General features: G+C 41.4%; 1 protein-coding gene and 1 long non-coding RNA gene across 2 annotated transcripts in view; one reads left to right on the top strand and one right to left on the bottom strand.

Annotated features, from left to right (window-relative positions):
* Positions 1-23,135, bottom strand: part of itga1 (integrin, alpha 1) — a 193,649-nt gene that overhangs the window by 92,006 nt on the left and 78,508 nt on the right. The window contains exons 8-10 of the mRNA XM_067985617.1: positions 12,616-12,766; positions 8,127-8,292; positions 341-414 (exon numbers count right to left, since the gene is read on the bottom strand). Of these exons, the coding sequence (XP_067841718.1) occupies positions 341-414; positions 8,127-8,292; positions 12,616-12,766 (391 nt within the window). The remainder of the gene's footprint in view (positions 1-340; positions 415-8,126; positions 8,293-12,615; positions 12,767-23,135) is intronic.
* LOC137322688 (uncharacterized) lies at positions 873-16,903 on the top strand. Its single transcript, XR_010963208.1, has 3 exons — positions 873-958; positions 16,232-16,319; positions 16,784-16,903. It is a non-coding gene; the product is annotated as an uncharacterized lncRNA (long non-coding RNA).

The following is a 23,135-nucleotide window of genomic DNA, read 5'->3' as shown; positions in this document are numbered from 1 at the left end:
TTTTCCTTTCTCTTTTTTCTCTTAATGCAATCTTTCTTTCCTTCTCTTTATTTCTCTTTCTGAGCCTGATTTGACATTGAATTCTAACTTACACTTCCTTCTCAGTCCTTGCGCTGTTAATTTCACAATCCTTCAACTTGATTGGTTAAGGAGATACACATTTGCTTGCCCTGTTCACTGAGGTCCCAGGTGCCATTTCCTCACTGTGCCGTTATCAGCTCGCACTTTCAGCATCTTGTCACACCAAAAATTTAAAAGCCTAAACATGCAAGGGCAAGTCTGACTAACGACAGATGCCAATAGATTCCAGGCCACAGCAAATTATGGTCCAATATCGTACCTCTGTATAATGTACACTGAACCCGGCTTGTGACATTTCCATCTCAAAGGATGCAGCTTGTTGGTCACTGGTTGCTGATAAATTAGAAGTGATCATTAGTAAAGAAAAATCACTTGGCTCACATAAACTTAAAAATGTGCATTTGAGAGAGAAGCAGACTAATAGAACAGAAGTAATTCTACTACTTATTAATTCATGTCATCTTCCTATCTATATTTTATTAGCTGACCCCATGGTGTTGCTCAGAATAACTTGGGGTTTGGAGCACAGTTGTGACATTTAGTCACAAAGATGGAGCTGCGTTTAACCCAGCCTGTCCCTTTAAGGCCACTGCTCAGATACTCCCTGTGAGAAAGTGGTGTAAATAGGCACAGTCTGAGGTCACTTAAAAGCTAATAGCCGAGGGAAATTGCTGTAGATTGTCAGCTGTTTGTGAATTCCTTTGTTCCTACCCTTAAGGAAGAGGCTAGTGTTTGAATGTCAGAAATAACAGCAAAAAATGAGTGGCTTTCTTTCTCTGCTTTGTTTAATACTATGAAGTATGATATACATGTGCTGGATGCAATTTTTAAAATATATACTATATTAACTACTGGATCAACCGTGGCATTGTTCATGGTAAGTCAATGAATAGGCTGAGGAAGAAGCAGGGATGGGATGGTAAGGGGTAAGTTTTGAGGCTTTAGCAGGGAAAGAAAGGATTTGAAGTGAGGGGGACTGTTTTTCAAACAGATCAAAGTTTTTGTAAGTAAGTGCATGCTGTAATGCATTTTTGATAAGTTGCAGAATATGATCTGTGTCTTACAGACTCTGACCTCTTCATTTTGTTGGTTCTCTCAATATCTTTACACTTTGCTTCTTTGCGTCTTCCTGGCTTTTTTTCTTGTTGTCTGTGTGTGTTCTCTTCTGTTTCTGAGTCCTGTTCTTCTCCCTCTTACTGATTTGCCTTCTCTGCCTCTCTTTTTTAGTCAGTGAGAGGTACAAGCACTAGTTGGTGGGAGGTATTGGTGATGATTGGCGTATAAATCAGTCAGCTGTAGTTAAGCTTTGGGTGGGTGAGGAAAGCAATGAGAAAGGGAACCACAGCAGTCTCCTTGCATGTCATTTGCTGCAGCTGCACACTCCATTTTGATGCTATCATTTACCAGCACACTCTCTGTCCAATTGCCTCCCTTACTCCTTCCCTTTCCTATAACCCCCTCACCCCCCAATACCTGGTCCATTCCTTCTCCTTCACATCATCACCTCACATCTGTATGCTCTTCTCCCCAATTGAGGCCTCTCAATATCACTCTTAATTCTTCTGCTTCACCATCTGCTTTCCATGTCTTACAAACATCCTTAGATACAGGCGTGGTGCCAGAGAACTGGAGAATTGCAAATGTTACACCCTTGTTCAAAAAAGGGTGTGAGGATAAACCCAGCAACTACAGGCCAGTCAGCTTAACTTTGGTGGTGAGGAAACTTTTGAAATGATAATCCAGGACAGAATTAGCAGTCACTTGGACAAGAGCGGATTGATTAGGGAAAGCCAGCACGGATTTGTTAAAGGCAAATTGTGTATAACTAATTTGATAGAGTTTTTTGATAAGGTAACAGAGAGGGTAGATGAGGGCAATGTGGTTGATGTGGTGTATATGGACTTTCAAAAGGCATTTGATAAAGTGCTGCATGATAGGCTTGTCATCAAAATTGAAGCCTGTGGAATAAAGGGGCAGTAGCAGCATGGATACAAAAATTGGCTAAGTAACAGGAAGCAGAAAATGGTGGTGAACAGTTTTTTCTGGACTGGAGGGAGGTGTATAGTGGTGTTCCCCAGGGGTAAGTGCTGGGACCACTGCTTTTCTTGATATATATTAATGACTTGGACTTCAGTGTACAGGGCACAATTTCCAAATTTGCAGAAGACACAAAACTTGGAAGTGTAGTGAACAGTGAGGAGGATAGTGATAGACTTCAAGAGGATATAGACAGGCTGGTGGCATGGGTGGACACATGACAGATAAAATTTAGTGCAGAAAAATGCAAAGTGATACATCTGTGTAGGAAGGACGAGGAGAGGCAATATAAACTAGAGGGCACAATTCTAAAAGGGGAACAGGAACAGAGAGATCTGGGGGTTTATGTGCACAATCGTTGAAGGTGGCAGGGCAGGTTGAGAAAGTAGTTAAGTAAGCTACAGAATCCTGGGCTTTATAAATAGAGGCATAGAGTACAAAAGTATGGAAGTCATGATGAACCTTTATAAAACACTGGTTTGACCACAACTGGAGTATTGTGTCCAGTTCTGGGCACCGCACTTTAGGAAAGGCCTTAGAAAGGGTGCGGAAGAGATTTACTAGAATGATTCCAGGGATGAGGAATTTTAGTTTCGTGGACAGACTGGAGAAACTGGGGTTGTTCTCCTTGGAACAGAGAAGATTGAGAGGAGATTTGATAGAGGTATTTAAAATCATGGTCTAGATAGAATAGATCTAGAGAAACTGTTCTCATTAGCGGAAGGGTCAAGAACCAGAGGACATAGATTTAAGGTGATTGGCAAAAGAACCAAAGGTGACATGAAGAAAAACTTATTTTACACATTGAGTGATTAGGATCTGGAATTCGCTGTCCGAGGGGGTGGTTCAGGCAGATTCAATCATGGCTTTCAAAAGGGAATTGGATAAGTACTTGAAAGGAAAAAATTTGCAGGGTTACGGGGATAGGGCGGGGGAGTGGGTCTAGCTGGATTGCTCATGCATAGAGCCGGCACGGACTCGATGGGCCGAATGACTTCCTTCCGTGCTGTAACCTGTCTATGATTGAACTCATTGAACTGGAAGTCGAGCTGCAGATACAGCGACACATCGGGGAGGGGGAAAAATACCTGGACCCTAGGTTCCAGGAGGCGGTCACACCCCTTAGGATAGGGTCGTCTGAAATGGTCAGTGGTCAGGGACAGGAGGGTGTGACTGCGAGTGAGGCAGGTAAGGGGATCGAGAAGGTAGAAGTGGAGGAGCCTCAGACTTTGCAAATGTCCAACAGGTTTGAGGTGCTTGCAGCCTGTATGGACGAAAACGGGGGCTGCAGGGTGGATGAGCAAACTGACCGTGGCACCATGGTACAGGAAGCCATTCAAGCGGGAGGAGTTAGTTGGAATGTAGTGGTAGTAGGGGACAATATAATCGGGGGATAGACACAGTTCTCTGTAGCCGAGGACGAGAGTCCAGAAGGCTGTGTTGTCTGCCCGGTGCCATGATTTGGGACAACGGTTCTGGGTTGGAGAGGAACTTGCAGTGGGATGGAGAGGATCCAGTTGTTGTGGTCCGCGTAGGTACCAACAACATAGGTAGGACGAGGGAAGAGCTTCTGCTTAGAGAGTATGAGCAGCTGGGGGCTAAATTAAAAAGCAGAACTTGAAAGGTAATAATCTCTGGATTATGACCTGAGCCGCAAGCAAATTGGCATAGGGTAAATAAGATTAGAGAGTTAAATTCGTGGCTCAGATTGGTGTGGGAGAAATGGGTTTCGATTCATGGGGCACTGGCGACAGTACTGGGGAAAGTGGGAGCTGTACCGTTTGGACGGCCTTCATTGAACCATGCTGGGGCGAGTGTTCTGGCGAATCGTATAACTAGGGCAGTAGAGAGGGCTTTAAACTAAATAGTGGAGGCAAGGGATCACGTAAGGGAAGATGTGATAAATTAAAGATAGAAGACAAGGCAAGAGAACAAGGTAGCAATAAGGGAAATGATAATCAGAGAGTGGCAGGAAGGGACAGAGCATGCAAACTTAAGAGTGCGCCAGCAGATAAGGCTAGAGGTTGCAAAAAAGTAAAAAGACAGCACCAACGGCTTTGTTTCTGAATGCGCGTAGCATTCGTAACAAAATGGATGAATTGACAGCTCAAATAGAAATAAATATGTACGATCTGATAACCATTACAGAGACATGGCTGCAAGATGACAAAGACTGGAAGCTGAATATTCAAGGTACTTGACATTTCGGAAGGACAGGAAGCTAGGAAAAGGTGGAGGGGTAGTTTTGTTAATTGAGGATGACATGAGTATAATAGAGAGAAATGACCTTAGTTCTAAAGACCAAGATGTAGAATCAGTTTGGGTAGAGATAAAAAATAGTAATGGCAAAAAGTCACTTGTGGGAGTAGTTTATAGGCCCCCTAACAGTAACCACACTGTAGGACAGGGAATACATGAAGAAATAATGGGGGCTTGAGAGAAAGGAACAGCGATAATCACGGGTGATTTTAATCTACATATAGATTGGAAGAATCTGATTGGCAAAAGTAGCCTGGAAGATGAGTTCATAGTGTTTTCTGGACAGTTTCTTAGAGTAGCATGTTCTAGAGCCAACAGGAGAGCAGGCTATTCTAGATCTGGTAATATGAAATGAGACCGGATTAATTAATGACCTCATTGTAAAGGAGCCTCCAGGTAGTAGTGATCATAATATGATTGAAGTTCGCATTCAGTTTGAGGGAAGAGAAGAGTAGGTCTAAGACTAGTGCTTTAAACTTCAATAAGAGCAAATATGAGGACATGAAGACAGAGCTGGCTAAAGTGAACTGGGAATTTAGGTTAAGGGATAGATCAGTAGAGATGCAGTAGCAGACATTTAATGAGATATTTAATAACACTCAGCAAAGATACATTCCAGTGAGAAAGAAAGACTCTAGGGGAAGGACATACCATCCGTGGCTAACTAAGGAAGTTAAAGATAGTATCAAATTGAAAGAAAAAGCGTACAATTCTGCAAAGATTAGTGGCAGGTCAGAAGATTGGACAGAATATAAAAGACAGCAAAGAATGACAAAGAATAATAAGGAGGGAGAAATTAGAATACGAGAGAAAACTAGCTAGAAATATAAAAACAGATAGTAAGAGTTTCTACAGGTATTTAAAAAGGAAAAGAGTAAGTAAAGTGAGCGTTGGTCCTCAAGAGAGAGAGTCTGGGGAATTAATAGTGGAGAACAAAGAAATGGTGGATGAATTGAACAGATATTTTGCATCTGTCTTCACTGTAGAGGATACAAATAACATGCCAGAAATAATTGTGAATCAAGAGGTGAAAGGGAGGGAGGAACTTAAAACATTTACAATCACCAGGGAAAGGGTTCTGAAAAAAAATATTAGAACTAAAAGCTGACAAGTCCCCAGGTCCTGACAGACTTCATCCTAGGGTCTTAAAAAGAAGTGGCTGCAGAAATAGTAGATGCATTGGTATTAATTTTCTAAAATTCCCTAGATTCTGGAAGGGTCCCATCAGATTGGAAAATAGCAAAAATAACTCCTCTATTCAAGAAAGGAAGGAGACAGAAAGCAGGAAACAGATGTGAAGTTAGCTTCACATCTGTTATAGGGAAAATGTGAGAATCTATTATTAAGGAGGGTATAGCAGGGCACTTAGAAAATCTCAATGCAATCAGGCAGTGTCAACATGGCTCTGTGAAAGGGAAATCGTGTTTGAGTAATTTATTAGAGTTCTTTGAGGAAGTAACAAGCAACATGGATAATGGGGATCCTGTGGATGTGGTGTACTTAGATTTCTAGAAGGCATTTGACAAGATGCCACATCAAAGGCTACTACACAAAATAAGAGCTCATGGTGTAGGGGGTAACATATTAGCATGGATAAAGGATTGTTTAGCTAACAGGAAACAGGGAGTAGGCATAAATGGGTTATTTTCAGGTTGGCAAGATGTAACGAGTGGAGTGCCACAGGGATCAGTGCTGGGGCCTCAACTATTTACAATTTATATCAATGACTTGGATGAAGGGACCAAATGTATGGTTGCTAAATTTGCTGATGACACAAAGATAGGTAGGAAAGTAAGTTGTGAAGAGGACATAAGGAGTCTGCAAAGGGATATAGATAGGTTAAGTGAGCGGGCAAAAATTTGGCAGATGGAGTATAATGTGGGAAAATGTGAACTTGTCCACTTTGGCAGAAGGAATAGAAAAGCAGTATATTATTTAAATGGAGAGAGATTGCAGAACTCTGAGGTACAGAGGGATCTGGGTGTCCTAGTACATGAATCACAAAAAGTTAGTATGCAGGTACAGCAAGTGTTTAGGGTATGGAATATAAAAGTCAAGATGTTTTGCTACAGTTGTACAGGGCATTGGTGAGACCACATCTAGAATAATACTGTGTGCAGTTTTGGTCTCCTTATTTAAGAAAGGACATAATTGCTTTGGAGGCGGTTCAGGGAATTTTTCACTCGACTGATTCCTGGGATGAGGGGATTATCTTATGAGGAAAGGTTGGACAATTTGGGCCTGTATACACTGGAGTTTAGAAGAATGAGAGGTGATCTTATTGAAACATAGCAGATCCTGAGGTAACTTACAGGGGTATATGCTAAGAGGATGTTTCCCCTTGTGGGAGAGACTAGAACTAGGGGACACAGTTTAAAAATAAGGTGTCTCCCATTTAAGACGGAGATGAGGAGAATTTATTTTCTCTGAGGGTCGTGAGTCTGTGGAACTCCCTTCCCCAGAGAGCGGTGGAGGCAGGGTCATTGAATATTTTTAAGGCTGAGTTAGATAGATTCCTGATTAACAAGGGAGTCAAAGGTTATAGTAGGTAGATGGGAAAGTAGGGTTGAGGTCACAATCAGATCAGCCATGATCTTATCGAATGGCAGAGCAGGCTTGAGGGGCCGAATGGCCTACTCCTGCTTCTAATTCATATGTTTGTATGATTCTATGTAACCCCTAATAAACCCCCAATGGGCATTTCCCCTCGATTCACCCAAATTTCCCTGCTGCCTCTTCAACTGCGAATTCCCCTTGTTCTACTGCGTTATCCCCTCTGTCCCTCACTTCTTTTCTCACCTCAATGCCCGTTCCACTGCATCCTCACCCCCCAAATTCCACTTCCTTGTCTCCCTCACCTCTCCCTAATCCCCAATTCACCCTTAATTCCTCCTTCACCCCATGGCCTGCAAGCAAGCAGCGACATGAAGTCGAAGCAGGGTAAAATAAATTTTTCAGAAAGGTGCAGAGCACTGGGTAATAAAGTAATTTTTGAGGTCAAGACAAGTTTTTAAATTAGAGCTATGTATGTATTTCCTCTAAACATCGGGGGCCCAGGAGCTCATCGGGAATTTGATGCAGGGACCAAAAAAAAGATGCTCTACAGCGCTGTTGACTCAAGGCAAAGAACTTTTTTTTAAAAGCAGATTTCTGAAGCAGAGTCAGGAGGTGCACCGACTTGCTGCAATTTATCTACTTCCAAATATCAATTTATGATGCACAGCGGTACATACCAGAAGGCAAAGAACTTTTTTTTTGAACTGAAAGAAACACATTTAAACTGAGGAGCACTGAAGATACCTGTACGCTGGAACTGTTTGCAGAGGATGCCTGAGAGAGTTGAGGGGACTGCTACAGTGCAATTAATGGGGGAAAATAGATATTGCAGGCATATCCTGTTAATGAGTTACAACTGATATCCTCCTTGTGTCCCCTAATAACCTCCTTGTGCCCCCCCCTAGTTTGGAAACCTCTGCTCTATACTGTCTAGCTTTTGTATTTATAACAGCAATCTGAAAAGCCAAGGAATGTGATTCGATTGATGGCTGATGTTGGGTTGTAAGTCTACTCCCATAAAACCACCAATTCTTCTCTGATTTGGAGCAAACCATATTAGACTCTTGCTTTGAACAACAATACTTGAAACCTGAGAAGGCATTGATTTATCATGTAGAAATACAATTCAAGTCTGGAATGATAAATCTTTCTCAGTGTAATTTATTGTATCCAAGAAAAATAGCATATCCTACCTTCCAAAGCAAAGATTTGTTCTCCAAGGGCTTCTGCTATTGTCACTAGTGCTTTTTCATCTGACACATTGAAAAAATGTTTATCTTTAGGTGAGCTTGCGATAAACTCTATTTCTTTTAGAAATCTTTCAGTACTCTGATTTCCTCTGTTGTAACTGCCAAGCACCTAAAATAAGATGCAGAAATTGATTAAAACTAATAGAATTGAATGCAGTAATTTCTCAGAGAATCTTAATTGCTGGTTTCAAGATGATCATCAACATCTTGGCATGGATTGGGAGATGCATTCTGGACACAAAGCAGTTTGCGTTTGAACCAAATTAAATGCCTTTCAATACAGCCAGTATGATGTAATTATTTCATTGTCAGGGACACCGGTATTGCACATGCATTCTTTGAGGACAGCAGCCATTCAATCATTAGATTTAGTACACAGGCTTTAAATCTAGCTGTTGTTAAAGTCATTTATTGGTAAATAGAGCAGAGGAAGCTTCAGAAAGCATACTTCAGTGATGACACCCTCAAGGCTATTGTCCAGGGCATCATGGAATGCTGGGGAAAACTCATGGAATGCACAAATAACCTCTTACTCAGCACCTGTTGAGGTAGGGGAAAGATGTGGAAAGAATTTAACCGGTCAACATGATGTCATGCAGTCAATAGAAACTAGATGAAGTCCCAAAAAAGGATATCAATCTCCTTTTGCTATCTCAGACATAGCCACCATGTGCAAAGCCTTGATGTCCAGCCATGAATTGGGCATCCTTCCCTACATCTGATCCATTACCAAAAAATCCTTTCTTTCATGTTTTGAGTAGAGAAGGTTAAGAGGAGGTTTGATAGAAGTGTCCAAAATCATGAAGGGTTTAGATAAAGTAAATAAAGAGAAACTGTTCCCATTGATGGAAGGGTCGAGAACCAGAGGACACAGATTTAAGGTGATTGACAAAAGAACCAAAGGCGACATGAAGAAAAACTTTTTTACGCAGCTAGTAGTTATGATTTGGAATACACTTCCTGACAGGATGGTGGAAGCAGATTCAATCGTGGCTTTCAAAAAGGAATTGGGTAAATACTTGAAGGGAAAAAATTTGCAGGGCTACGGGGAAAGTGTGGGGGAATGGGACTAACTGGATTGCTCTTACAAAGAGCTGGCACGAGCTTGATGGGCCGAATGGCCTCTTCCTGTGCTGTAACCAATCTACGATTCTATGAAACATTGACCATCTGTGCGCCAAACATTGTACGGTGCCCAGAGGCAATAAAATCTAACCTGTCATCAGCTTGTTGAAATGTATTTACTGATTAAAACATTTTTCTCATTTGATTTGACCAGCAGCCATTGTGTGCTGCCTCAACTTATTGCAGATATTTGGATCATTAATTATCTAATATAACTATTGCTTCCTGTGATATTGTGAAGTACAATGGTAATCTTTGCTCTCTTGAGGAATTGCTCACTGCTGTTGGAAGATGCTAGTCCAATAATTAAAGGCAGTACAGTACACTGCTCACAGTAGATTCCCATTCAGAGGGAACAAGATCAATCTCTAATCTCATCTGCCATTCAGAGTCAGCTTAACTGTAAGGGAACATTTTTTATGTTCTTAATCAAACTGCTGCATGAAACAACCCCTAATGACAGAATATCTCAGTGTGAGGAAACATCTACAGTGAGAAATCACCATTCTGAGATCATAAAGTGTGGTGCTGGAAATAGATAGGGCAGCATTGGAGGATAAAACAGAGTTGAAGAATAATTAAAAAATAATGTTTATATATATATATATATATCTCCCATGATTAACAGCAGTACGTGCTTTACACATTTTTGGTTGTGCTTTTCTGTGGTTTTGAATCGTCTAACCTCCAAAATGCAGTTATTTTTGCAATTACTGGAGCAATTAGATTCAAGATTTAGCTTTGGGAAGCACTCTGAATGGTCTCCACAAACTTCCATCTTCTGCTGAACCAATATTGCAGATACTAGCCAAGGGTTTAAAAAAAAATGCCCACGTTGAATGCTTGATTTGTAGGAATTCTGGAGAAAACCAGATAAATTTGGTAACACCAGTGTTGCTCATGGTAATTCAGAGGATGTGCTATTTTTTTAATGACAGGAATGTTAGTCTACATGACACACAATGGCCCTGAAAATCTGAGTCTTGCCACCCCCCCCCCCCCACCAACAATGGCAAAGCAGGACTTCCACCCACAGGCAAGTTCCACTCTTGCCTGCGTCTGAATTCCTAGAGTCAGGGGCATTCGCATAAATCAGTTATGCACCTGCACCATTTGCAGCACAACGCTTGGTGAGGCGTGGAGAAGGCAGGCGGTGGTGGAGAGCCAGCACTGTTAATGTTCTCTAAACATACCCCCTTGCCGTAGGGGCGGGGCAGGCAAAAGATTTGCCATGCAGGGAGAGAAGCCATTGCTGGAGATGCTCTGGCTACAATTGGATAGGTAAGAGTGGAATCAAGCGATGGTAGCCCCAGTGAACTGGATGATGGAGGAGAAGCATTGGAGGAGAATACAGTGTGGTCGACTGTGTCAAAGGCTGCACCACGGTCACAGTCACAATGAACGTCAGACAAGAGATAGTGCACCATGGTCACAATCACAATTAATGTTATTTGTGACTTTAATTAGGGCTGTTTCAGTGCTGTGGCAGGGAGGAAACATAATTGGAGAGATTCAAGCATGGAGTTGTGGGAAGCAAGGGCATAGATCTGGGAGGCAATAACATATTCAAGAACTTTGGAGAGGAAAGGAAGATTGGAAATGAAGCTGTAATTTGCAAAGACAGAGGGCTCGAGAGTGGGTATTTTTTTAAAGAGCGGGATAATTACAGCGATTTTGAAAGGGAGGGGTCAGTACCTGAGGCGAGGGAACCAACTTACAATGTTAGCATGGGGGCCAAGAAGTGGAATTGGGTGATCAGCACAAAGTGGGTCTCATGGATAATACAAGCTAAGAGAGGGCATGAGGGGAGATGGGAGATAAACCAGTGAAAGACATGAATTCAAGGCTTGGCCGGGCAGAATCTTGGGGGCACCTAACTTGGTGGGTAATGAAAATGGAGGGAATATGGCAGAGACAGTTGGACAGATGGTTGAAATCTTAGTGAGAAAGAAGTCTGTGAGCGCCTTGCATTTGTTGTTGGAGGTGAGAGTGGAGGGGGTTGGGGAGATGGGTTTAAGGAGGTGGTTGGTAATTGAGAAGAAGAAGCCTGGGGTAACCTTTGCATTCCAGAATGACCCTGGAGTAGCAGGAGCTTTTGGCAAAGAAGAGCAATGCCTGATAGTGTTTGCTGTGTTCCAGCCAGATTTGGAAATGGATATCTGAACCAGTTGTCCGCCAGATATGATTACACCCCTTTGACGTGAGGGAATGGAGTTGGAGGCCATACCGAGGAAAGGACCAGGGTGGGAGAGAAAGAGTTTTACTGGGGACAATGGCATCAATGGTGGAGGTGAGGGAGTGATTGAGCAGATAAATAGTTACAGAAGTATCATGGTGAATGGAGGGCCAAAGGCTGTACAGTTAGAAGTTTGAAAGTGCTGTTGTAAGTGATTTTGAGGGAGAGTTTTACGTTGTCTGTGATTGAGACGAGGCGAGTGGAAAGACCATGCGAAATGGCAAGGTCAAGGGGGTGAGCATGAATATGTGTAGGAGTGTTTATTTGGAGGGAGAGGTTAAGCAGAACAGGAGGGTAGTGAAATCAGAGGCGAGCGGGCAAGGTGATTTGAGATTGAGATTGAAATCACTGAGGATGAGGAGTGCAGAGTCTGAAGGAGGAAAGAAATGAGGATATCTCAGGGTGGGGCTGAGGTGGGGGGTAGAGAATGAGAATTTTAAAGACTAGGCAAGAGAGGTGGAACAAGGTGGGGTGTCAACGGTAAGAGAATAAACATGATATACAGTCATAATGATTATTACTGTCACTGTTGAAAAGTACTGCTGAAACATAAAGGCAACAATTGCCCTGAAATTAAGCTCTTGGAATATTATTGTAATATGTTTAATACATTGACATGAAATTTATTTGTGTACTATTTTAACAGTGACATTACCTGTTTAAAATGAAAAGGTTAGTGACTGCGTTAATGTGCAGACAAGAAGTTATGTAAACATGTAAAAGAGAGTGCAGGAAATTAAATGCACAATTGTTTAATTTTCTTTTATAAACATAATCATTTTAAAAGTGGTAAATTTATACTAGAATAAACAAGAAAGCTGATTGGGCGCTCCTGTCAAGGAGCAATGCTTGCACAGAGCGCGAGTTGGGAAACTGCAGGCTGGTAGCCCTTGATTTTTCATCTATTTAAATTAATGGATGGAAAATCAGTGGATTTAGGAATGTGATTTCCTGACCAACGTTCCCTGTGAGCGCTGCTCCTCATCTGGAGTGCCCGATAAAGAAACTTTAGGGGCCGATTCTCTTAAAGTGAATGAATAGCTACAATATCCAAAGATGTCAGGTACTTACTGCAATAGCAAACCTCCTAATTTTGTCTTCCTCACAATCATTGATCACTTCTGGTAGATTGTAGCTGTCATGAGATTCACCATCAGTTACCACAACCATCACTTTAGAAACTCCTTTTCGCATACCTCTCTCTACTGTGAATTCATTCGTCCTAGAATGGACAGAGTTAATTGTTACTGTTCATATGTATGATGTTACAAGCCACAACAATTTGAATTATAGGCCACTTAGATATTTCTGAAGCTTTGATTATTTTGGTGTTTGACAATTGCAAGACGACCTATGATTATAACTTCCCCATTCCATCAGATCGCCAGGGAATACTAATGTGTACCAATGCCAGAAATCATATACAGTCACTCACCTGGACAAGTTAGCCTGCCCATACCTCCAGAGGACAGTGCAATTGAACTAGCATTTGACAATGACAAGACCTGAAAACTGAAGCAGCACGTACACAGAGGGATATTCTGATCGTAAAGTCATTCAAATGACCAAAAAAATATATATATTCAAATATGTCAAGTTCAAGTCATTTCGTATTTGGAAGTCATTGCTTTCTTAATTGCACACTTTAAAATAGGAACCTGCTTACCGTGCATGGAAGCTAGTGGCATCCTAGCTTATATACTAAGACTCCTGATAACACTATTTGCTACTTTCACAATACTATCTTATTTTAGCCATTTGACAACATAGATATGGAACAAAGGTGGGTAAATGGAGTTGAGGTACAGATCAGCCATGATCTAAGTAAATTGCAGAACAGGCTTGATAGGCTGAATGGGGCTACTCCTGTTCCCATGTTCCTCTAGTAAGTGTGCTCTTCACATTTGCACACATTTCTTGTGGGGTTCATCAAGCATGGCACAAAACTTTTTTGGGAACTGCGTTATCCTTTAGGAGTTACCATTTCAAGCATTGTGCACAACAATTGCTCTTTTGACAATATTCTTTGATGGCATGTGTTTCTTGAAAATGGAAATGGCAGCTTAGGAATAGCAAACAGATGCTTGTCGATGTTTCTGTATTCAGTTATCAGCTTGACATTAATTGAGTGCAAAACTGGGGGGTGGGGGTGACAGTCTTCCTGGGTGGTAGCGCAAAACAGGTGACAGTGCATCGGCTGTCCAATTTACACTCCGCCTTATCAGGAAATGGAATGGAAATGAAAATCGCTCTGTTTCTATAATGGACGACAGGTCTGCAACACCATTTTTACATCACTGCAGGCAGTTGAAAATGTACCCCACTGTCTTTTCTACCTTTGTTTTTCATAGTAAACTCTTTTGTTATCATTTTAACCAATCTGTGTGATAATACCTTGTTACTTGGATTCCTTTATTTGGTTACAATACATGAGACAGACCCATGTCAAGCACTTAAGAATTTTTAATTACTTGAGAAAAGCTAGATTTGCCCATTAGTTGCAAAATTTTTCACTCATCTGCCTATGAAAAGCCAAACTCTGAATGCTTGCACAGGCTCTAGCTACCAAAAAAGTTTCTGTGGCTCCCTTCAACCTCAGAATACTGAACATCTGGATCTAACAGGCAACTGTTGTATCCAGACTTTAAATGACACATATAGAGGGAAATATATCAGAGGACACATTTCCCTCATTTGCATAGACTTAACATGAGGTTCGGAATATTCTACACCGCCAGACCCAGGCACTGGGAAATGAGGGGATGCACACGGGCACGTGCTGTAGCTGTAAGAAAAGCAATATACAAGCTTTCTGTATAATATTGTAAACCTTGTGGGGGAGAAGCATGATGTCAGTTTTCCCTGTGAACAAAGGCCTTCTGTCTATCCAAAACAAGCTTTATATGACCTTGTGCAAGAGAGGGCCTCTGAGTTATGAGTATATCGTGTCATCCCCATCTCCTGTTTAGAACATGGGTAAAGGGGGTTATCCATACTTTGGTAGTAGTGTGAGATGCTTTAGACAGAAATAGGAGTCCTTGACATCTCAGAGGCAACTAATCATGATGGAAGTGGTAAAGTCAGATGTTGTATGTATAAGGGAGTAGGACTGATGGCAGCCCCATGAGACAGACAGGATGATTGATGAGAGGCCCATATGCAGCTAATTGTGTCTAACACATATATAAGTTGGAGGCTTCTTCGTATTGATTAGAACATTCTCGGAGCGAGGCTGGACCACTCAACTAATCAAAGACCTTCGAGAGGTGCACCTCGAATCTTTGTACAGTAATATACTTTGTCAGGTTGTATTCATCTTACTAGAATGTTTAATTGTACTCTTGTATTTTAACATCTTTGTTCCTTATTATAACTTCTTAATAAAGCTATTATACTTTAGAACAAAATACCTTGCAGCCTTTTTGCTTAAAGACTAGAACCGTAAAATATATTACTTACAGTAGAGTATCCCTGAGCAACGATTTGGTGAAAATCATTCTTTTCTTACAGCTACAGCATGTGCCCACCTACATCCCCCTCATTTCCCAGTGGCTGGATCTGGCGGTGTAGAATATTCCGCACCTTATGAGGGAAATGCGTCCTCCGATATGTTTCCCTCTATAAGTGTCATTTAAACTCTGGACACAACAGTTGCCTGTTAGACCCAGGTGTCCAGTGTTCAGAGGGGTATAGGAAATCCAGACTATTATTTTTGGATGAATCCTTTTGGACAACGGAGGTTGTATTGCAAATCTGATTTATGCTCACATTTCCCCTTGCAAAACGCTGCAATTCTAAAAATAACGCTTGTCTTGTGTTCTCATAGCTTTCCTTGAAGGAAATTCTTAATGACTCAAATGACTTATCATGGTATGGTACAGCACAGGAGGAGGCCATTCGGTCCATCGTGCCTATGCCGGCTCTTTGAAAGAGCTATCCAATTAGTCCCATTCCCCCGCTTTTTCCCCATAACCCTGTAAATTTTTTCCCTTCAAGTATTTATCCAATTCTCTTTTGAACTATTAAATCTGGGTCCTTCTGCCACTGGACACAGTTTTTCCTTATTTACTCTATCAAAACCATTCATGATTTTGAACACCTCTATCAAATCTCCTCTTAACCTTTTCTGTTCTAAGGAGAACAACCCCAGCTTCTCCAGTCTCTCCACATAACTGAAGTGTCTCATCCTTGGTACCATTCTAGTAAATTTCCTCTGCACCCTCTCTAAGGCCTTGACATCCTTCCTAAAGTGGGTGCCCAGAATTGAACGCAATACTCCAGCTGAGACCTAACCAGTGTTTTATAAAGCTTTAGCATAACTTGATTTCTATCTACATAATTCTCTGGCATATGGAGTTTGTATTTCGAACTTACCACCAGCAAAGACCGTCACATTTTTCCTCAACACCACATCATACAGAAACTAAAGAAAATGATTCTTCCCCCGTGGTCAGATTATTTCCTCTGAGCTGCATCCAATTAGTACCCAACAGGAAACAGTAACCACTTCAGTTAGTTCCTTATAAATTCATGATCTTACTACTGTTGAGCTTGTCATGATCATGTCAGGGCTATGGGAAATAAGGGTCCGTTTATATGTCTTAATCTGCCTTTTTAGGATGATATTTGTTACATTTTGAGAACTTCATTGATATTAATTCTAAGTCTCTGGCTTCTATCTTCATAGGTAGGCTCCAGTGCCCTATTTCTCAGAGAATGCTTTCAAAGAGGGTATGACAGCCTAGCGGTTATTGTAAAAGACTAGTAACCCAGAGGTAATGAGTTCAAATGTCATGCTGTGCAATTGAATGTAGTAATTTGTGGGCTGGTACCAGAAAATGGCCATTGAAGCTGCTGGATTGTTATTAAAAATCCAATTGGCTCACTAATGTCTTTCAAGAAATGGAATCTACCACTCCTACCTGAGCTGGCCTAAATGTGACATCAGTCCCACACTATGTTGTTGACTTGTAATGCCCTCTAGATGAACAGAGGATCCTATTCAGTTTATTTCAGCTATTGGTTTCTTCATGTGATCTTAAATGATCCCCTTGTCTTTGGAAAGCAGCAGAAAAACATAACATTTAACTTGAGCTTTAACTGCCAAACAAATGTAACAGTTTTTTTAAAATTGCAAATATAGCAGTAACATGACATGTATTCTTACAGTACTTATTAAGCTTACCTGGATGTAATATACATAAGATTTTTCTAAGAAGCGGTTCCTTTCTTTTTCTAGCCATCTACGGAAGCTATCTGGCCTAACCATCTGTCTTTGGAGGCTTCAGACAGAATCTCTGATTTGAACAAGGCATGTTGATAAATATTCTCAAAAAATAACCAGGATGAAGCAGATTTAAGTAAGTGTCTATTGAATTCAGAAAAGCTACCAATTAAACTTATTTGAACAAATCCTACAAGACATTTGTATTTGAATTGAATGGCTTGGCACTGCCCTCAAACACCAATGTCAGATAAACTGATTAATTCTATAACAGTTGTATTGAGTTAAGCTGGGACATTATTTCTGTGAGCTAAACTAGTTATTAACCCTTTATGTACAGTGACAGATTTAGAGAAGCCAATGCTATGCTAAATTTTAGATGATAATGTTTACACAAAATCCTGGTTAGACCGCACCTGGAGTACTGTGAGCAGTTCTGGGCACCGCACCTTCGGAAGGACATATTGGCCTTGGAGGGAGTGCAGCGTAGGTTTACTAGAATGATACCCGGACTTCAAGGATTAAGTTACGAGGAGAGATTACACAAATTGGGGTTGTATTCTCTAGAGTTTTGAAGGTTAAGGGGTGATCTGATCAAAGTTTATAAGATATTAATGGGAACGGATAGGGTGGATAGAGAGAAACTATTTCCGCTGGTTGGGGATTCTAGGAGTAGGGGGCACAGTCTAAAAATTAGAGCCAGACCTTTCAGGAGCGAGATTAGAAAACATTTCTACACACAAAGGATGGTAGAAGTTTGGAACTCTCTTCCGCAAACGGCAATTGATACTAGCTCGATTGCTAAATTTAAATCTGAGATAGATAGCTTTTTGGCAACCAAAGGTATATGGGCCAAAGGCAGGTATATGGAGTTAGATCACAGATCAGCCATGATCTTATCAAATGGCGGAGCAGGCACGAGGGGCTGAATGGCCTACTCCTGTTCCTATATTCCTGTGTTTCCTGTGCATTTTGTTTTCACAATGTTATTTTGATATGCTTTCGTGGTGGCTCAAAGACCCACTAACTGAGCTGTCTCAGTCTGTTTGGCATCAGTTAATCTATAATAGTACTGAATATTTTGCACGGCAGTACTCAAGTGGATTTATTGCCAGATAAAAAATGAACCTGTTGGGATAATGGGCAAAAGCTGGCAGTCCCATTGCAGTGGCAAAAACTGCTGGTAGGTGTACTCTGTTCACATTGATGAAACAAGGAGTGAACCTCCTGGTATATTCCAAGGTCCTCACACTTTTAAGAAACTCAGGTCCATATTTTAAACCTGTATTATTTCAATAAAATCTAAGCTCTACTGTTAAAGGTCATGAAGTAAGTTGCAAAATGCACCCATCGATACAGGCCTTGCATTTCTGGGCTAAACCATGCAAGTCCTATTCTCATTAACATAACCTGAGGGCCTTAATGAGGCCCTCAGGTGCTGGGAGTATGACCCCCCAGAGGTAGCAGCACAACCCTGCCATAACAAAACAGGCTACCCAATCCTGGCATTCAGCATGTGCAAGAACTAATCCCAGGATTTTCAAAACCCAATGCACATGCACAACCAATGCATCACATCATAAAATTTACCCTATTATTCTTCGACTGCTGAGACCTGGCTTCACATCGAGCCCACACTAGAGGGATGAAAGGCACATTCTCCCTATTAGCTGAAAGGTCCAATGCAAAATAAATTTATGATGGTCTTAATTCAGTTCATGGTAGGCATGAGCTCAAAAGCGCACTATTCAACACCAATTGATACCAAATTGCGAGTCTCACTCAGAACGGCCAGAAGAATAGCTGCTGTGAGGAGGAATGGAAAAATCTGTAGAGCAGTGGAGCAGCAAGTGCTCTTCTGAAGTGAAAATTAAGGTACCTTGGTGAGGCAGTATATAAGGAGCTAAACTGTGTTATATCTGACCTAGATTGATGCTGACACTAGGTGCACAGAAAGGTGCACTATGTTCTATTCCCCAGCAATAACGTCCCTCATCTTTGATAAATAGATAAGTAACAGGGGCTTGCTCCCACACAAATTTATATATTCTGTTCATTAATAAACTCAGGGATTTAATTTCTATGAGAAATCATTCTAGGTGACTGTTTGGCAATGCTAAGTGTGGCTGCCTTCTTGCTATATAGCAATTACTTTTTTTTAAACAACTGAGTGATTTACTGGGCTACTTCAGAGGACATTAAGAGTGTAGGACTGGAGTTATGTGTAGGCTATACTGGGTAGGAGTAGCAGGCTATCTTCCCTTAAGGCCATTTTGAAACTTGTTGGATTTTTACAACATCCAGCAGCTTTCATGTTTATTTTTTTTCCCTGACACTAGCCCACAAATTACCAGATTTATTGAATTTAGTTTAATAACTTTCCATGGTGGGATTTGAACTCATGACCTCTGGGATAATCATCTATTAATATAACCACTAGACGACCATATCTTTTCAAAAAAACATGCTGAAAGATAAAGAGTTAGGGCCCACCTGTGAAGTGGTCTGAAAAAACGCAAAAAAAAAAGCTAGAGTTAAAATCAGTGAAGAAACCCAAAATGTAACAAATGCATCATCCCCATTAAGGGGCACTTATTCCCCATAGGTTTGACATGATCCCAAGCTCCTCAGTAGTGAGATCATGATGGAGAGAGGAAGATACCTGGGGGGTGAAATTCAACTTCAGCGATAGCACAAAATGGACGCTAGCGAATTGGCACCTCCTTTTACACTCCGCCCGATTTTCTTTTCCATTGATGGGCGGGGTGTAAAACAGGCTTCCAATTTGCTTTGGTTAATTTTGCGCTACTGCTGAAATCTAATTTCACCGCCCTCGTTAGGTTAGCTGAGTTCAAAGATTATTGAGAATATCTACAAACAAAAAATAATATTTTATTAATTTTGAAAAAATATTTCATTTATTTATATGAGGGCAAACTTTCTAGCCTACAACTTCCACGCCTTCGTGTGATGGAAGCCAGGCATAGTGGCAACTTACAATTAGGGATGGGGCCAAGGTAGGACAAAGGCAGCAGATAGAGGTTCTGTCCTTCAAGAAGTGCAAGTGGCACCACTGCAATTTCCAGACTCCTTTATTTTTCTCACTATTCCTAAAGTTTACCTCAGACATTCACCAACAGCTGAGAGTGCAGACAGAAGACCTTTTTTCCCACCTTCATTCGTGTCACTCCAAATTTTTTTTAAAATTATTCGTTCACGGGATGTGGGCGTCGCTGGCAAGGCCGGCATTTATTGCCCATCCCTAATTGCCCTCGAGAAGGTGGTGGTGAGCCGCCTTCTTGAACCGCTGCAGTCCGTGTGGTGACGGTTCTCCCACAGTGCTGTTAGGAAGGGAGTTCCAGGATTTTGACCCAGCGACAATGAAGGAACGGCGATATATTTCCAAGTCGGGATGGTGTGTGACTTGGAGGGGAACGTGCAGGTGGTGTTGTTCCCATGCGCCTGCTGCCCTTGTCCTTCTAGGTGGTAGAGGTCGCGGGTTTGGGAGGTGCTGTCGAAGAAGCCTTGGCGAGTTGCTGCAGTGCATCCTGTGGATGGTGCACACTGCAGCCACAGTGCGCCGGTGGTGAAGGGAGTGAATGTTTAGGGTGGTGGATGGGGTGCCAATCAAGCGGGCTGCTTTATCTTGGATGGTGTCGAGCTTCTTGAGTGTTGTTGGAGCTGCACTCATCCAGGCAAGTGGAGAGTATTCCATCACACTCCTGACTTGTGCCTTGTAGATGGTGGAAAGGCTTTGGGGAGTCAGGAGGTGAGTCACTCGCCGCAGAATACCCAGCCTCTGACCTGCTCTCGTAGCCACAGTATTTATATGGCTGGTCCAGTTAAGTTTCTGGTCAATGGTGACCCCCAGGATGTTGATGGTGGGGGATTCGGCGATGGTAATGCCGTTGAATGTCAAGGGGAGGTGGTTAGACTCTCTCTTGTTGGAGATGGTCATTGCCTGGCACTTATCTGGCGCGAATGTTACTTGCCACTTATGAGCCCAAGCCTGGATGTTGTCCAGGTCTTGCTGCATGCGGGCTCGGACTGCTTCATTATCTGAGGGGTTGCGAATGGAACTGAACACTGTGCAGTCATCAGCGAACATCCCCATTTCTGACAGCAACTATGTGTTCAGACATTTGGAAGGAGAAGGGTTGCAACTAATACATTGATCTAGTTGTTTCCTGCCTTTGTTCTGGATCAGGTTCATTTTGATGCATTTCCACAACAGCCACATACATCTCTGACCTAAACGCTGGAAGCCAGTCTTTTGAGTATTTAATCTGCTCGCTACTGAGCCAAGTGAACAAATATACTAATTACAATAATGTGTTAATGCTCACTGAAGACAAAATCTAGGCTACTGTCATTTAAATTTCTGTGTTGCAACTTGGCAAGTCACAATGGCCCGGAATTTGCTCTAGCGGTGAACGAACGATGCCTGCAGCTCATTAGATTTAAACTTGACCACAGATGATTCACAGGCTTTAGTGCGGGAACTTCCTCTGAAGGTGAGCTGCAAAAAGTGCAGGATCCTCTCCTGGGTATCTGTGATCTGTGTGAATAGGGAAAGGATCTCTCTGTCCCCTCAACCAATCAGATTGAAGCATCCTTGACAAGCCGCGCAGAGTCAGAACCAGGAAGTGAAAGCTACAACTGTAAATTCAATGTAAAATCAATTAGAGAAAGCAAAATAAAGAGAGGGAAAGAAATATTGAATTAATAGACATAGCTAAAAGAGACAGAAAGAAAAAGTAAAAAAACAAAAATAAATTTTAAAAAAAAATGTCCAACAACAATTAAAATTGGAAGGAATGAGATTCCACATTTTTAAAAGTTAATTTTTAGTGCCTGGGAGGTTGTTTGGCAGTGATTAAGATTAACCACGCTGTTAAAAGTTAGTTTAGACCTAAACAACCCAGAGCTGTCCTTCCCGCACAGCTTTTGGACGAGCATTGCAACTGGTAGAGCAACTTCTGGATTTGCGCGTTTGACTGTCCATGTGCACTCGCCAGAAGTTGCTCTTCCATTTGCCCTTAAATAACGGTGAGCGCCGTTTGGCTCTCTGTTATTTTTGGAGCAGATTCCGGGCCAATATTTAAATAATTACACATTGCAGCTTCCAGAGTTCTGTGGAGCCGAAGTCATTATTTGAGCAGCAGTGCCAGGCAGTAATAGCTGTCCAGAGTACTGCCAAGTCCAAGGACCCTTTGTTCTCTTAATATTCTTCTTTAATAAATCTATTATTATTTTTAAAACATGCTGGTGCTAAGAACATGTCTCATTACAAGACTGGGTCCCTTTCTCAGCATATTTTTGTTAAAAATGCAATTTTTATCAAATAAGGGTAAACTCAGCACTCATGCTTCCAGTACGGATCTGTGTTCAAAGGCAGTGTCAATTAAAAAACATATACTGTTGCAGCCCTATCTCCAACCCATGTTCCTTTTGCAGAGGTGCTGAATTTGCACTATAGTTCAGTCCAGGCAGCTAAATCAGCAATCATGCTTATAGCTATTGAAAGAATGGGTAATGTGTATGAAAATGAACTATTGCCCAGATGCTGCTTTGTAAATGGCCTTTAACTATTTTTCTCAATTGCCAACTCAAGATGCTTTGAGAGATCAGGCCATCTGAGAGGTCGGTTATAAGTACCCTCTGGAATAAGTCTGTCCACTCCAGCTGCTTTTCATGCTGGGAACATGAAGCTTTTTGTACATTCATGCACTCTGGAGATCAGGACTGAACAACATCAGGAAAAATAATGTAATTGCTGAAGCAATAGCTGAGGTATAAAAGCAACATGTTTAAAACTTGAGACAACAGAGTGGTTACATTCTGGAACATAGGAAATTAGGTTATAAGATGCAGCTGGAAGTAATGTTGCATGCACTAATATGGCCAAAGGGCATGCCTTCACTTTTATGGCAAAATTTATGTGGGCTTATTATTGTAAAATGGCATTTTTCATAACAAATGAAAGGGGTAAGATATGAATCCTAAATTGAGCTTGTCATACTTCATATCCTTAAGCAATCAGACTTTATTAATAATGAGGCCAGCAGCGCTTAATGCCATGAATTTGTTTCAAGTAGCCTTACCATTAACTGTACTATGTAAATGCTGTTACTTGTGGCTCACTTCAGCAATTAAACAGGTTACAAACTATTAATGAGGTAATGGAGAAGAACTGCTCCGGTCGCTATGTGTCACATTCTTTTGAATGCATAAACAATGCTACACAAAGCAATTCTTATCCCTATTTGATTGAGTGAGAAAATTAGAAAAAAGAAAGTAATAAGATGAAGATATGAAATGTTTTCATGCTAACTCAGGGCTGTTCTTATTGACATGTTTGCAGTTA

Source organism: Heptranchias perlo, chromosome 1, assembly GCF_035084215.1.
Source record: "Heptranchias perlo isolate sHepPer1 chromosome 1, sHepPer1.hap1, whole genome shotgun sequence".
NCBI classification, from domain to species: Eukaryota; Metazoa; Chordata; class Chondrichthyes; order Hexanchiformes; family Hexanchidae; genus Heptranchias; species Heptranchias perlo.
The sequence above is the reverse complement of the archived record's forward strand: the minus strand, read 5'-3'. Positions and strand labels throughout refer to the sequence as shown.